Genomic DNA, 17,379 nt, shown 5'->3' on the forward strand with positions numbered 1-17,379 from the left:
CCCATACCAGGCCTTCTCACACTGGGGCCTTCTCACACTCCTCAGGGCAACACTAGCTTTGTCCCACTAACTCTAACAGGCTTCGGCCTATTCACTTTCCTCACATTTTTGTAATTAAAAATACCTAGTTAATTTTTAATATTTCTGACACTTACAGCAGGCTGAATTCTTACCAGGAAAATTTCTATGGCCCCCAAGATATACATTGCAGCTGCGAAGGTGGTGCCCAGATAAAAGCAGAGTCCCACGGCTCCTCCAAACTCAGGCCCCAGCGCTCGTGAAATCATGAAGTACGATCCACCAGCTTCAAAGAGAAGACAAAGAAAAGCAGGGTATAGAGGCGTGGTGTGAATCAGGCCAATTTTACTATTTGCACTTCAAACACACTCTGACACTGTTTCAATAGAATGCATTTATTTGATAGCATAAATTCCCCAGTATTGCCTCCAGATGGCTTACAGTAATATACTCAGATCCAATCAGATAAACCAAAGAGATAAAATCAATGGGCAAGAGACAAAAGGAAGTTTGCCAAAGGCTATTGAAAATATATCAAACACCATTAGAAGTCATTAAAAACATGAGAACAGAAGGGACTTGGCCTGAACCCTAGAACAATAATGGTTCAAAGTGAACCTGCTGAGCCCAAGAGTGCCGTAAGGAGGGTACTACCACTGAAAAATCTTTTCTTAGGAAGTGCTGGATTAATTTCAGAGGGAGGAAGCATTCAATGGGAATCACCAGAATGATCATAGCTGGTAGACATCCATATGTAGGAGGTGGGTATTTAAAATAGGATACTCACCAGGCACAACTCCGTTGGTGGCAATGGCACTCATAGAGATTGCTGTCAACAGTGTCTGTAGAGGGGACAAGGAATTGACAGCAGGGGGATTGAGATGAGAAACAGACAAAGATGATCTTTCAGCTTATTCTTATTACTGTGTGACAAGACTACAGATATCATTTCTGTTGAATCTTTTTTACCAAGTTACAAATCCTAGTGTTACAATTCTGCTTTCCCTTCTACTCAGTTTCACAGTAATAATTACGCATCTTAATTACGTTTCTCAGTTGATACCATTATGGGGAATTAAGATGCAGAGTGGAAGCGCTCCTTCCTTTCATTAGAATTAACAATAAAAGACCGGTGTGGAATCAAAGAGGAGAACAAACAACATCTTAGTTGAGGAATAAGAATCAGCATTGGTTCAACACATATTTCAAAATTCTTGAGAATAATCCAATCTTATGAATATTGTGTCAACATTTCCTCTGTGGCCTTTTAAGGCAGAAAAGTGTTTTTTCCTTCCCCACTCCATGAGGTTCTTCCTATCCACATTGGATAACAAAATCTGTATCAGGAGTTGATTTAGGTTGCAAGAGACAGATTAACTTACACAGCAACAGCACATGAATACAATGGCAAAGGCTTGCAAGATGCCAGCTGTACCCACTACCCAAGTGAGTCGCAAGAAGAGAATCACTCCAAAGATGTTCTGGAGGCACGGCAGATAGACGCCCATGAACGTGCCCATCTGCGGAGTCTAGGAGAATAAAAAGCAGGAATATTTTAAATATTAATCACCGCCACTTTGCTATTTCTCTCTTGTTTTCTACTCTTTCTACCCAATTGTATGAACACATGCTTGCATGTTGTCAAATCACGTTAATTTAGGGCTTGGTTTCCAGACCTTGGATTGTTTTAGCTGCCCTCCTGTGGACATGTTCCAGCTTGTCAATATCTCTCTTGAATTGTGGTGCCCAGAATTAGACACAAGGTTATTCCAGGTGAGGTCTGACCAAAGCAGAATAGAACAGCACTATGACTTCCCTTCATCTAGACATTATACTCCTTTTGATGCAGCACAAAATCTTATTAGCTTTTTAGTTGCTGCATCACATTGTTGTTTCATATTTAAGTTGTCGTTCATGAAGACTCCAATATCTTTTTTACATGGAGTGTTATCGAGCCAGACATCACCCATCCTATATCTGTGTGTTTCATTTTTTCTGCCCGAGTGTAGTATCTTACATTTCTCTTTATTGAAATTCACAACTCTCTAATCTGTTAAGCTCATTTTGAATTCTGATCCTGTCTTCTGGAGTATTAGCTATCTCACCTAGATTGGTGTCATCTGAAAACTTGATAAGCATATCATCTAAACCTTCATTCAAGTCATTAATAAAGATGTTGAATAGAACTGGGCCCAGGACTGAGCCCTGCAGCACTGTACACCAAAAGTATGGAATGCATGTCTGACTTCTCTTAGTTCCCCCTTTCCTCTGTATCATAAATTCCAGAAGAACATGGTCACTCCTAAGGATTTCACCACTTCCTCCCCATTTATCAGGTCCTCATTGTTGGTAGGATCGGACCCAGAATAGCTGATCCCCTTGCTACCTTTTCCACTTTCTGGACAATAAAACTGTCCGGAAAAGACAAGTGAGGAATGTGTTGGACTTTGTACTCTTGGCAGAGCTTGTTTTTCAACAAATATCAGAATAGTTGAAATCTTCAATGACTACTATAGCTCTTCTTTCTGCATGCTTGGTCATCTGTTCAAGGATGGCCTCATCCAGTTCTTCAGTTTGGCTTGGAGGGCTATAGTAGACCTCCACAACTATATATTTTTCAGTCCTTGCTCCTTTAATTCATATCCAGATGCTCTCAACCTGGTTTCCACATGCTGTCTTTGTTTCTGTACCTAGAATACTGGTGAAGCAGAAAGCAATACTGCAGAATTTGATTCTCCAGGAAAAAGAAGTACCAATGCTTTAGGACTGCCCTGGGGAAGTTTTGACTTCTCTCAAACCTGACTTCCAGATTTTGCTCTCTCAATCCAAAATGCTTTCCATCTCTAACTGCTCACCCTCTTCATCACCATCAAGAAATCACCCTGCTCCTTACCTTGGTGGGCTTTTTCTTGCCTGGGGGCACATTCTCTGCTTCCTCATGTTCACGGGCTCCCTGCATCAAGTTTGTATAGTTGGCCATGCGGTTGAGTAGGGAGGACACTTTCGGTCGAGTGTCCATCTCCTCCTGCAAAGTGGGAAGGGTGGCAGTAAACATGAAGGGAGCTTCCTAAGTAAACATCTCCTTAAGACACAAGTTCACTGAGGAAACTATACCAAGACTGGAAGGAAGCTATAATTAAAAATGGTACTCTAAATAAAGGAAGGAAGGAAGGAAGGCAAATTAAGATGGGGGAAAAAAAAAAGAAATAGGCTGGATGGACTATGAAAGAAATTATGTGGCTCTCATTTATCCATATAAACTTTCTAAGGAAGTGGGAGGGAAATGTGAAACCATGGTTTATGTCACATGATGGCAAAGGATGGAGGGAAGTCTGCCTAATGACTAAAATCTATATTGGATTATTTCTTGCTTTTAGAAGTGTCATCAAGGCTACTTTTGAGTGGTGGGGGATAGAAATATTCTTTGGAAAAGAAAAATAAGCATTGTTCCTGAACGTTTGTATGCCTTAGAAGATATGCACAACTTTGTTTTGTTTTTTGATTATCTGTTTATGCACATTTGTTGTGTCTAATATTTTAATTGCTGTATTTTAACTGACTGTATGTTTTTAATATGTTGGAAACTGTTCTGAGTCCCTTGAGGAGATAGGGCGGTATATAAATAAAGTTTTATTATTTTATTATTATTTATTGGAAATAAGGCACAACACATCTATCGGGTTCAAAGGTATAAAGAAAGCTGGAAACATAAATATATGGCTCTACTGGAAGGAGAGAACGTGGAAAAGAAGAAGAACAAGCCCCTCAGAAGACAACGCTGATCTCACCTCAAAGAGGGCCAAATTCTTATCGAAGAATTCATCTCCATCTTCATAGTTGATGTTGTTGAGATAGGCATTGGGATCCTTCTTGTGCCCAGGATCTGCAACAAGGGAGAGCTTGGTGAAAAGAGGTAAAAGAGGAAAGCACATCCAGCATTCATCATGAGAGTGATGTTTGGACATAAAACACTGAGAACAGTCAGAACATATCAGATATTTTGGGGAACACCATCAGCAATTTGGCTGCTTTGCTGAGGGCAAGAGCTTTCTGCTTTCAAATGAGAAGGGCCTGTTTCAAACAACTGTAATGAAATGAGGTGGGGAAAAACCCAAAGCTACCTAGAAATCAGGAGTCCAAGATCAGAAAGCCTGCCTAAGTAATACTGCTGTCTTGCATGCATCTCTCCTTGCTTTATGCAATCACTGAAGCACAAAGAATAAGCAAGGAAGATTCACATCATGTAGCTCTTCTGTTCTGGAGCTTTTGGCCTCTGGAGGATGGAAGGTTGGACAAAAGAAGCCTTGTTTTGAAAACGCATCTCCAAAACCATTTCCCATCCATCTTAAATGGAGGCAAACAGCTCTCAAATGAAACATTTACTCAGAAATGTACCAGGAAGGAAAAGGTTAATGAACATAGAGCAACAGGTAATCTGCATTATTAAAAGTGCATACACTTAAGTATTTTGCATGCCAAATGAGGGTGGATTGACACACTGATCTTCTTGAAAGGTTCTTATTGTGAAATCCCTTCATTTCTAAAAAGCCGGTTATCCAGGAATGGAGGGAGAGCACTCTTCAAAATCACAACACTGTCATAAATACAATAGAGTGGATGGCTCATACACAGTGTCTTTGCAATTTGATCCTATGTTCTGAGGTTTTCTCCAATACTCCTGCTCTGAAGACAAAGACCTAGTATGAGGATAATGACAACTTAAAAATAAAAGCATTCTTAAATTGGTTATTCGTGGAATTCTTTTAAAGAGCCACAGATAGAGTTAGCTTGCCATGAAAAGAATATGGTTTTCCCACCTCAAATTATTGGCTGTCCTTAATTCCACACAACTCCATTCCATTCAGATCCAGAAATACAATTACATAGACCTGTTATCCAGTCTCCAAACTACAAACACCAGCTTATGTTGATTTTATGTGTGAGAACATTTCTCGCCTGCCTCCAACCCAAACTTAGATTATGCAGATAAGTAGATTATGATGATGATGATGAAGACAATGATGATGTTTATGTATACCCTGCTTTTTCTCTCCACAAGGAGACTCAAAGCTGGGTACATTTCCTAATGGAAATACATTACAGGCAAGCTTGGCCCCAAGCGCACAAAGACAGCATTTATTGCCTTACCTAACAACCCTGAGGCATGGAATCTGGGTATCTGTCTCAACTGGAATGAAAACCCCACCTTGTTCCTCTCACTCACCAGAACAAAATGGATATCAAGTTCAAGAGATGTTGCTTTCTCTTCTGACTGCAGATGAGACAGTATTAATGATCACAGTAAAATAAAATAAAAAACATTAACGGATGGGAAAAAGCACATGGGTAAATTAAAATGATTTGGAGGTGTGGAGTCGATAGTTCAAAAGCATCACTGCTTGCTAACAGGTGATGTAGTAAAACGGGCCCTTGGTATCTGATGGGGAGTTCTAGGACTTCCTGTAGATACTAAATATCTGTGGATGTAAAAGTCCTTGGTATGTCTTCTTCCTTCCACTCAAAGGCTACTACCACCTCTCCTCTTCTGCTGATGCCCCAAAATACAGAAGCCGGGTTGGAGGGGTGCCTCCTTTCTCCCTTCTCCAGCTTGCTTCCATCTTTTCCTAGACAAGGCCTCCCTAATAATAATAATAACAACAACAACAACAACAACAACAACAACAACAACAACAACAGAAACCAGTGCAGGTGGTCTCGGTGGTGATGGGCACACTGGGTGCCGTGCCAAAAGATCTCAGCCGGCATTTGGAAACAATAGACATTGACAAAATTACGATCTGCCAACTGCAAAAGGCCACCCTGCTGGGATCTGCACGCATCATCCGAAAATACATCACACAGTCCTAGACACTTGGGAAGTGTTCGACTTGTGGTTTTGTGAAACGAAATCCAGCACATCTATCTTGTTTGCTGTTTCATACAACGTCATTGTGTCAATAATAATAATAATAACAACTTTATTTTTATACCCCGCCTCTATCTCCCCAAAGAGGACTTAGGGTGGCTTACATGGGGCCAAGCCCGAATAAAAACAATAACAATATAAAACACAACAATAGACAAGAAACATGCACAATTATAAAAATGTAAACATTACCCAATAAAAATAAATGACAAAAACTAATAAAAACATGGATTAAAACAGAGAGGTTGTAAAAGTAGACTGGGTAAAGTGCACCATATAAATATTGTCTCCATGGCAAGGCCCTGGACCTCTAAGAAACTCCTCACTGGTGGGTAGGCTCTTTAAAGGGGACTCGTATAGTGTCTTCCTGCTGGTGCTCTAGCCCTCTTCCATTTGTCATCTCTCCTTCTGGGGTAGCCTTTCTATCTATATACTGCCCTCTTGCAGTTGCGTCTGATCACTACAGTATGAGACTCATGGGTCATTTAAAAAATGAAGAGTACATAACAAAGGGGTTGGATTTTTTAGTTTAAACCTCTCCAGGATTTTAGGTTAGATAATGAAAGTATGTGTACCAAAGTTTGGACCTGATCCATCAAGTAATGTAGAAGCTTATGAAGAACAAACATATACATGTATTTTCATTTTTATATATGGTGTAGTAAAATGTCCCTTGTATAAAATGGCAAAATCAAGATTTAATTTTTGGGGGGAAATATTTTCAAGTCATGATGGTACAGAATCCATAGATCTGGAGGGCTGACCATATTTCCATCAGGTATTAGGCTCTTCTGAATTTTTAACCCACAATAACCTTACTCAGTGTACAGGAACAAAAAGTTTCCATATTTTTCAGCCACATACTTTTCTGACAGTGTTTAGGGAACCTCTCACAGGCTCATTTCAACATACAAGAGATAATAACAACATTGCTCCTATTTACACCGTCAGTTATCCCAGGCTGAAAAAGAAACAAGTCCCTGATCTTTAGAAATCATTTGCTCGTTTTCAATTCCTCGGTTTTGATTCACTTTCTCAAATGTATAAAAGGCAGGTAAGTTGGTTGTTTTCTTGGAAGACTGAAGGAAGGCAGACTCTGTGGAATAGCACAAGATTCCTTCACATATAAATGTGATTCTGGCCTCTGTTTATTGTCATTGTGTTGTACAAAAGAGTACATTATCTCTTCTAACATAGGGTCAATCAGGGCCCTTCTAGACAGGCCCAGATCTGATCCCTGGTTTTCTGTTAATCGCAGATTATCTGGCAGTGCAGACTCAAATAATTATGTTTAAAGCAGAAAACCTGGGATTGGATCCTGGGATATAGGGCCTCTCTGGAAGAGCCTTCAGCAGCTACACTGCAGTGAAGACTTTCCATGTAATGCAAATGCTACACAAAAATTTATCATGACCACAAGTATTCCATATCCTAAAGCAATCCTTTGAAAAATATATGACACTGTTAGCTGGCCTCCTCTATAAAGTTTGTGGTCCATAAAATCTATGGATTATAAAATAAAAGGGCACTAAATTATCTGTCCCTCTCCTCTCATGGGTATATACTTCCCCAAGTGTGTACATATGTAGGGAGAGAATGATATCTGTGGACTTTTAAGGGAGACACTAACTTTTAGAAATGTTCAGATGGAGACAACTTAGCTTAAATACAAAGTAAGTGAAGGTTCTGTAGTTCCACTTATTAAGAAAAAAAAACCCCATTCTAGGGATATACTGTTTCTGGAAGCAAAGTTACAGCGTGATGCAGGATTTTAACAGTAATTACATTATGCCAGAATGCCATATTGCTGACACTTAATAAAATAACAAAGTGGGGAAAAATTACACACTTTTGCCATGGGTACTTTGTGCTCAGAAACACTGTATGAGTTACTATAGGAGACCTTGGATGCATCTACACTGTAGAATTAATGCAGTTTGACTCCACTTTAAATGCCATGGATCCATGCAACGGAATCCAGAGAGTTTTACAAGGTCTTTATCCTGCTTTGCCAGAGAGAGTTAGTACTTCACCAAACTAACCAAACTTTATTTTTATTTCCATTATTTGAAATGTACAATGCTTTTGACACGAAATAAAATAACCAAACTACAATTCCTAAGATTCCATAGCTTTGAGCCATGGCAGTCAGTGGTGTCAAACTGCATTAATTCTACATAGTAAATGAACCCTTAGGTGCTAGTTTCTACAGGATAGAAAGGCTTTTCTCAAAGAGAAAACAAGCAAACAAGAAACTACATTTTACTTGAGAGCATCCTCTGCAAAGTGAGAGTGTCCTCACTCATTCAGACACAAATCCAATCTGGACTAAGCAAAGCCTTTATACACCATTCTCCTTGTCCCACTCCTCAACACTATGGAAAATAGATAAAATACATAAAAATCCTTTTGTAAACTTACCTGTTTTCTTGGCCACAGGCATACATGTTGTGTTTATGTGCCTTTTAAGTTGCTTCTGCAGTGATCCAATGAATGTCACAGAGTTTTCTTAGGCAACGAATACTCAAAGGAGTTTTTGCCAGTATGTATTGAAATGTAGCCTACAGCACTTTGGTATTTCAAAGCAGGCTCCCATCTAAGTACTGACTAGGGCTTATCTTGCTTACCTTCCAAGATCATATGCTTTTAGGATCTTTAGGCCCTTTTCACACACATTTTTGGGCTGCTATTTACCAGCCTAACCTAAAGGACAACCACACAATGAAAATAACCTGTGCCTTCAAGCAGGCAATCACAGAGACATCATGTCCCTTATTAGAAGTTCATATGCAGGAAATGTCAATATCTTCTCCACTCATTAACACAGCTGTAGGCAATACGAGTACCTTTATGTGTGTGTACATGCATACACCAACCTTTCAATCGTTTGACAACAGACAACACAAACATATACTCTGCACATACTGAAACACACACAATAATCCTCTGCAATACTGTACCTAAGAGCTGATACTGTTCCCCTGTGATGGAAGTTTGACTCACATCTGAAAAATCAAACAGAAAACGGGAAATAAAATGAATTGCCAAATAAAGAGTGACTGGGAGAATAAAATGATAGGGCAGGGTTTCCCTCTCTTGCCTCCCCAGGATTCAAAAAAATGACTTTCTTTCCCTTCAACCCCCAAAAATGTAAAACAGATCATATGGTAGTATGCTTGTTTCAAAATCAAAAATAGCTGCACAAGGGAAAAAGAATCATGAATACGCAAAGGCCTTTCAGTCATCATTTTTTCCCTTCCTTCTCTCTCCCAGCTGAAAATACTTTATAATTCAGTAGGAGAGATAATGGACAAATAGTAATATAATACATAGATTTTTTTTTCTAGAGCCCTTCAGCCTTTGTATAGGATCTATATGAGTAATATCAGTAAGATGTCCCTCTTCCACTGTTAAGGGATGCTGACCCGACCTCTCTTTCTGAATTAATTTTATATCCTACACATAGCAGTAGCCATGTTTATAGCCATTCCCCTATAATTCAATTGGCTACTCATCCAAAGAAAGGACAGATGTAACACAGAGGATGATGTATCTGTTGAAGTGGTCTAAATTATATGGCAGCAGTTCAAGAGTGGAAAATCAAGTAGATCATTATGTAAGGTTTGAGTTTTGGGGTATTTTTAAAAAGGAGTAAAAAACATATCAGTTACATACTAGATTGAAAGGGATCTTCACCTGTGTAAGAAACACATGACTTTATATACAACCAAAGGGTATCTGTGTGCCTTTAAGTCATTGCCCACTTATGGTGACCCTAAAATAAATCTACCATCGGGTTTTATTGGCAAGATTGGGATGTCTTTGCCATCCACTGAGGTCAAAAGAGTGTGGTTTGTCCAAGATCACCCACTGGGTTTCTATGGCAGGTACATACCATTCCTTTAAGTCTCTTATAGTATACGAGATACAAACCTCTGGTCAACATCACTGGGTCCAAGCTCCTTCTAAATCAGTACAGCTTATGTTAGCATTTTTCCTTACCTGAAGATGTCTACTGATACTGGGGACTATCTCTCTACTTTTTAAAATAAAATATCTTTAATGGAGGAATATATTGTATCTTGGGTTGTCTCCACTAAATGATCTGACAAGACACCAAAATTGAGTGAACTTTATTTGCCCTGGTTAATATATAGCAGTGGTTCCCAACCTTTTTTTTGACCAGGGACCACTTTGACCAGGGAGCACACTCCAACACTAGTAACAAAAGTGTTATGAATCAGTTTTTGGTCAACTCTAGATTCGGTTTGGTCATGTGGGGTGCTGATTCACAAAATTGCCTTGGACAGACTACATCAGCTCTAGTTTCTGATACAGAACATATGCCCTCCAGTAGTTCATCTGCTCATCTACATAAAACCATATTTAATAATCTAGAGCGGATGTGGTCTATCCAATGCAATTTTCTGAATCAGCACCCCAAATAACCCCACGAACAGGCCTAAAAACGAAGACACCAAGGCGACCCCGCTTCCAGGCGCCACATGGAACCGTTCTGGTCAGGGGGATGGAGGAGGAGGAGAAACAGCAATGAGGAGGCTTGTTGCTGGGCCTTTCGTAGTTAGTCAGCCTCTCCCCTCCTGACATCCCCATTGCCTTGGCACTATAAGAGGGTTTCACGGGACCAGTCGCTCTTGTTGCAACAGTGTAGTAATGGTGAGACTGTGGACCATATTTTAGTTCTTGGGGGGACCACTGGTGGTCCACAGACCACAGGTTGAGAACCACTAATATAGAAAGAGATCTCAGTACATCCTGGGTCCCATTATGAAAACTGCAGGTCTTCCAGGGCCACATCCTACTGTCTATTAATACATATTGCAAAGGAAATAACAGCAAGCTGGTCACCATAAACTTCACATGGTTAAAAGACAGAAATGTCTCATGGAAGGGGGATCTCTCTTAAGTTTGTACAACCATATGATGTTGAGACTACAGCTCCTGATGATCCTGACTAGGAAGGATGGAAGCTGTAGCTCCAAAGTTAAGAAAGGCCACTATAAGATGTATATAAATGTGTGCAAACCTCTGAGAAAGACTTGGCTAATCTGAGACTGCTGCTAAAAAAAATTTGGTTTTTTTTTAACTAATGCGAATGTCCTGATTTTACCACAGATTTGTTCTTGAGGTTATAATTTTGATTGCTAATAAAGTTCACAACTTACTCTATTTTAGTGTGATTTCATAAATTGCAAGACTTCTTTTGGAACTGTTATAATAATGAAATGTAAAGCCATAATTAACTTTTAAAAAATCAGATAGGGAAAATATGACATTGGTTTTTTTTTCCCTTTAAAATGCAAGAAAGCATTCAAATGTAAGTTCAAAATAAAGAGGACCCCAAAATGAAGTTCTGCTATTTAGCATTTCCTTCCCAGTGCAGCCATATGCTACATGGAAAGTCATGATGCAGATTAAGGGCAGTGGGTCTAGTTAGAGGCGGGCAAAAATTACTCAAATATGTCACAGCCACTGAAGTCTAGAAGCAAACATATGAGAGAGACTAGAACAGCCACCAGATAATTTAGAAGAGACAGATGGAAGTGAGGCCTGCTGATGGAGGATCAAACTGAGAATAAAGCATTATTTTTCACCACCATAGCCTTGGCATTCTCCCTTGCCCTACTGGCATGGTTTGCCCCCCAGAAGTAGAAGCATCTTTTGTCTGTTGGGTCTACATACCAACACAGAGGACATTGTCCCTGTTCATTGTTTGGAGAGAAAGGGCTCAAATTGCCTGGGATAAAGAGAGATTACACAGACATTAAAGGGATTTGGGCATTTCCGACACCATCAAGATTGGCCTCAGATTTTGGGTTTTCCCCACCTCATTATCAGAGGCAAAGAAAAAATGGGGTCTTAGGTCTGTTATGTTGAGGACATTAACCTATACGACTCAAAGTGAGACAGCTGTGTTAGGAGGCTTGTTGATGCCCTTCAGGTTCTGATCCAAGGTTCAGATCATAAATCTCGAAGAAGGCATCCAGAGGATTTTTCACTTTAAGCCTTTGAAGGATCACAATTCCAAACATTTGTTGATCTTCAATAAATGTGAAATCCCTAGCTGTAAGATTGCTTAAAGTGTGCCACAAAACTGGGCTCTCTACATTAATGAATGGAAAGATTATTCAACTCTCTAATCAGGTTACTGATGCACAGACTGATAGTTATTCAGGACTGATAGAGATATACCGATATTTTAGTTCATGAAGGAGATCTGTTTTGGGGCATTGCATCTTTAACAAAAAAAATTGATATCAGAGGCAGAATTAACAAAGAAAGACTAGAGTAAGTTTCCTGTGCTGCAAACAAGAAGAGTAGATCAATGCATTTCAGAAAATGCTTTATGCAGAGATAACAATATGAACTTTTTTTTTGCATGAGAGAAATGAAACATGATCACATAATTCTTTCATAAATCAACAAGTTTTGAACATAAGGAAAGCTTCCTGTACTGCAAAAAAGATGAAGAGTAGTTTGATGCATTTCAGCAAGGGTTTTCTGGAGAGCTAACAATATAAGCGGCTCATGTTTTGGATGTGTGAAATGAAACAAGATCAGATAATCTTTCATACATTAAGTTTTGAACCCTCTAGAGGTCATTTGAAAGCTTTCTCAAAATACATCCAGAGATATTTTTTCTCACCAATCTGCATTTTTCTTATACTGTAATATCCACTTCGGCACTCCATTTTAATATGCTGACGATAGCTGGTGAGGCAGTCCTAATCTAATCCCAGTCCTAGTCTCGTTTTCTCTCTGTTTTGTGGTTCATACATGTTCGGTGAGGGCTTTTGGAGGCACCTTTTCATCTTGCTTATTGTAGATGGGGACACATAGTACAATCAGAAGGATCCCATTCTTTCTCAGCCCAAGCTTTATTGCATCATTTAGTGCAGACATGCTGTCGCAATCTAACAAAGAGGCCCTGTGTTTCTCCAGCCCTCCTTCACCATTGTCCTAATGCTGATGCTCTTAGGAAACTTCCAGCCAGACTATGGACAAAAGGGAGGGGGGAGAAGGAGGCATAAAGGGTTCATAAAAAGGAGCTTATTTGTCAGGGACTTTGTTTAATGAGATATGCCTGAACATCCAGAATAAAAGAGTGATCTGAACTGCATAGATCTGAACTGCACAGACACTGCACAGATCCCAGAATTATCCCGTTCTGCATGCGAGTGGCAGAGAACGGGATTGATTATTCCCATTTTACCCATGGGGACAGTTATTTAGGCCAGGCTCTGTGAGGAAGCGGGGCTGAACACGCGGAGGAAGTCTCCGACTCCAGTAACATCGCATGTGTCATGTTTCCTGGCTGTCACACCTGTTATGTAAGTGCTACAACCTACTCAGAGTTCTTCAAATAAGCTACGCTATAAATAAAGAGTTCATTCGCCAGCTTCAAACATTACTGCTCGAAATTGGGGGAAGATGTAAATCAGAATCCTGGCTTTCTGAATTCATTTTCTCTCATCCTCTCTAAGTAAGATATTATCAGAGGTGATCCAGTTCCTAACGTCTGTAAGGTGGCATCAGAAGGAAGAAGCAAGCAGGTGCTGAGAAGCCTAAGCCTTGGATATATAGTTAAATGAAAATTGCCAGACCAGTCAGCTCTGCCAGATGTATCTAAATTAAATGATCAGCAGTGCCGTTGTGATCCATGGATCTTCCTAATGCACACGCACAAGGCACATGCCAGCTCCAGCTCTCTCTAACAGAGCATCTGTCTTTGCTGGAAGCAAGATGTATCGCCTTTAACTCCTACAGTCATTGACAAAATGTGTGTGTTATTTTCAGGCAGTGGCAGAAACCCAATGAAACAGCTAGCAGATCTGTAGCCCTGCTACCATCTTTTTGTGGATGCATGCCTTATGCTCACTTCTTCCATGTAATCATGTGCAATGCAAATATATTTGATTTCATAGATGAGGCGACGATGTTATATATCTAAATCAGTCCTCATCACAGGTTCTTTTATTTTATAGAGGTGAATGGTAGGAAAAAGTGGAAGGTTAGAATACTCCATGCCATCCTTTCCTGTCCAATCTGTGATGATGAATGGCTCACTAAGTCCTCTGCCCTACTAAGCTTTGTTCCTTATGTGTTAAGAAAAACCAGGAATCTGTATCTAAGACCATAGCAATTTGATGTTTCCATCATCCAGAGCCTGGAGGACAACACACAAGTTTTGATTCACACTGAGTTTAAATCTCTACTTCAGGTAAAAGAAAAAAAATGTATAGCACTGAGAAACATCCATTTCTCCCAGCTGCTGTTCCCTCTGAAAAACTGGGAACAAAAGTAAACTATTTTGTTGGGTGGTTGTAAGAAATGGTGAGATAAAACAAGAATATTAATCATGCCTATATCAACAGCAAGAATGTGCAATAGAGGCAAACTGACTTTGTATTACCACCCATTTGCAGGGTTGAATATGGCTTTCTTTCATTGAATAGAATGCAAGAAGATTTAAGGACACAACCAGTAACAGTAGATCATCACAAAAACATACATAAAATGATTTTAATCTATAATATTGCGCCACCAGAAAACAAATCCCTGGGAAAAAGAATTAGTTTAACATGTCCAAGGTCTTGCTAGTGCTGAAGAAGGACAACAATTTGAAGATAAGTTGTCCAAGCTCATTCCTCTCAGGCAAAGATCAAGGCCTATCTGAAAATGGGAAAGTGGAAAAAAAGGAAAAAAACAAACAGATATAGCTACTGTCAACATCTGCAGTTCCCATACATCTGTAATTTCATTCACTATTAAGATTTCATCCTGTAGCTCAGGCTCTCAGGCTTTGTGATAATGGGAACCAGGATATTTTCCTCTAACATGTGAACAGTTGCTATCCTATTTGTGCCCACTGGCTACAATCTTGTGAACCAGCAGGCAATGGCTTGCGGACATAACTGTCCCACAGACTCCCGATTTGAATAGCACTGCTGTAATTAAAATAATCATAAAGATATATAAAAGAACACATTTAGTTCTCCCTGGTGTGATTTGTTATGAAGTCAAATGGATACTATTACAATATAAGAAAGAGATATCAGCAGGCTTGAATGAACTCCAAGGCATGCAGAAATAGAAAACAAAACCTGATAAGCAGGACCACTAAACAGACCTAACAGTCACCTCATTAGCCATAAAATGCTGGCTAGCTAACTGAAAGAGAAAGAGAAAGGAGTGGTGGAAAATTTCAAGAGGTTTCTGAAAGAAGCATGGTTTATATTGCATGGAACCCTGAAGAGAAGTGCCAATATTGCAGGATTCAGTTACACAGGTAAAGGGAAAACTCACAAAATTGAGTATTTGCAAACCAAAAACTAGTATAGTAATCAGAAGAGCACAAGGAAAGCAAAATGCCTGTCAAGTAGCAGAGGAAGAAAAATGTTTATCAAATAAACCTGTTTGGAATTTGTAGTTAGCCATCATTAAGAGTCGTAAGAAACATTTCTAGATGAAATAAATAAAAATGCTAAAACAGAAACTAGAGAAGATGATTTTTTGACATTTTGACAAAATTTTCTTAAATCAGCTCTTGCACTTAATATAAAAATAGAAGACAAGGCATAGAATGGCTCAGAGCAGACTTTAGGTGCTCTTAAAATCGTTTTAAGGAAATATGTGGCCCATTCTTTTGTTTTTGATGAGATTTTCAAGAGAATTCAGAAGTCTCAAAAATGTGTGAACTTCCAACCTCAGCGCTGCCCACCCACTACTTTAGATGGCTTTCCTATCCCACAGATTAAAAGAAAGAAGCCAAGATTATTGGATTGCCTGTTGCAACCATACAGATTCCAGGAAGCAGATCTCAGAAGATCTGGCTTTTAGCCCCACGAGGCTCTACCTACTGGATGAAATGGCTGTTCCACTTCAGTAGTCAGTCTCCACTCAGTTATTGTTTAATTAAAGGTCAAGCCAAAGAATTTGAATAAGGAAGCCATCAGTGGGTTATTTAAGGCCAGGTGGGAGGGATGGGCACTCAAATGACGGAAATATTGGGACTGCCAATGGGCAGAGGTTGTTGCAAAAGAATGTACAGTCTAATAGTACACTTGGAAACAAAAGCTGTTGAGGCACAAAGGCTAGCTACTACGTAATGAGTAAATACAATTGAATATTTCTTCATTCCAAAGCTTTCCACATGAAAAGGCTACAGGAAGGAAGATGGTGGAGTAACGTGGGAGGTGGTGGTGTCATTCCAGGGAAAAAAGAGTCCCATCTAACTTCCTTACCTGGCACCAAAGTCTCACTTGCTTTCCGGATCTGCCCTGTGCTGCCTCTTTTCTGCCCGCTTTCCTCAGCTTCTCTCTCTTCTTCATCATCCTCTACTTTGGTCACAGTGAACTGAGGCATGTTCAAGGCAAAACTTTCTCCCAGGAAACAAAGAACGGCAAGCACTAGTGGATCAGGTGACAGGCAACCCCCAGGGAATGGGAGGGATAGGGTGTGTGCTTGTGCAGAAAGTTAAGGGAGGCACGCCTCCGCCGGGTGTGTATGGGAGAGAAAGGGAGCGTGTGTCCGAGTGAACGCATGCCAGAAAGCGTATTTACTTCACTGGCGCTAAGAGGATTATCTCCTCTGTGTATGCCTTCAGTTCATCGGGACAGCAAGAAGGGAGGCTGGCAGCCACACAACACTGATTTTCAGGCACCCTTCATCTGAAGCAGTTGAGTAACAGCTACATGCAACCTGTTGTAATTCGGAGGTGAAATGCCGCCTGTGTGCTTGCAACAGCAGCTCCCTATCACAGATTGGGAAGTTATAAAGTGAGGAGGAGTTTTACAGACCATGCACCTGGAGGAAGGAATCAAGATGTTATTAAAACCTAAACAGTATGAGTAATTAAGAATCAATGTGCCTAGAATAGAAGCGATGGAGGCGGAGCTGTACAATCATTGCCAGTGGGACAATAATTGAGTCCGCAAACAGACTCAAGGAAAGCAAAAGAAAAAACCCCATCTCCATCAGAGAATAGCTCCATCTGAGCAATATGGTTTTCTTTAGAGCCATAAATTAACCAGCAATGCAAATGGAAGCATGATGATGATGTCCCAAATCTAATTGGCTGCAGAAGGGCCGTTTTCAAGGTGTGTTGAAATCTAGAGGAGGAAAAACGTTCAATAAATAACAGGGCCATTGAGGAAACAAAGTACTAGAATGTGGACAGGGGCTTCCCAGCATTTATTCCTGGTTCTGAGATGAACAAAAAGGCTAACATGCAGAGTAGGAGCTTCTACTTTGCATTCAAGAAGGGCGGAAGAATTTTCTTCAGGAAGAAGAAAAGGCTAGGTATTGGTACTTCTGGATATGACCACTAGTTTTGGTAAATGCAGAAACATGGGGCTCAAGAAGAAAGGGGAGATAACAGAATATGTGACTTTGAGAGTGGCCCCAGCTTTCTG

General features: G+C 40.0%; 1 protein-coding gene across 2 annotated transcripts in view; it reads right to left on the minus strand.

The window, feature by feature from the left end:
- Positions 1–17,379, minus strand: part of slc12a6 (solute carrier family 12 member 6) — a 46,870-nt gene that overhangs the window by 12,627 nt on the left and 16,864 nt on the right. Inside the window, exons 3-8 of one of the 2 annotated variants that reach the window (XM_016995384.2) lie at positions 8,905–8,949; positions 3,807–3,901; positions 2,912–3,043; positions 1,401–1,547; positions 806–860; positions 174–304 (exon numbers count right to left, since the gene is read on the minus strand). In XM_016995384.2, the coding sequence (XP_016850873.1) occupies positions 174–304; positions 806–860; positions 1,401–1,547; positions 2,912–3,043; positions 3,807–3,901; positions 8,905–8,949 (605 nt within the window). The remainder of the gene's footprint in view (positions 1–173; positions 305–805; positions 861–1,400; positions 1,548–2,911; positions 3,044–3,806; positions 3,902–8,904; positions 8,950–17,379) is intronic. The other variant, XM_016995385.2, reaches the window with a different exon arrangement.

Source organism: Anolis carolinensis, chromosome 6, assembly GCF_035594765.1.
Source record: "Anolis carolinensis isolate JA03-04 chromosome 6, rAnoCar3.1.pri, whole genome shotgun sequence".
NCBI lineage: Eukaryota > Metazoa > Chordata > Lepidosauria > Squamata > Dactyloidae > Anolis > Anolis carolinensis.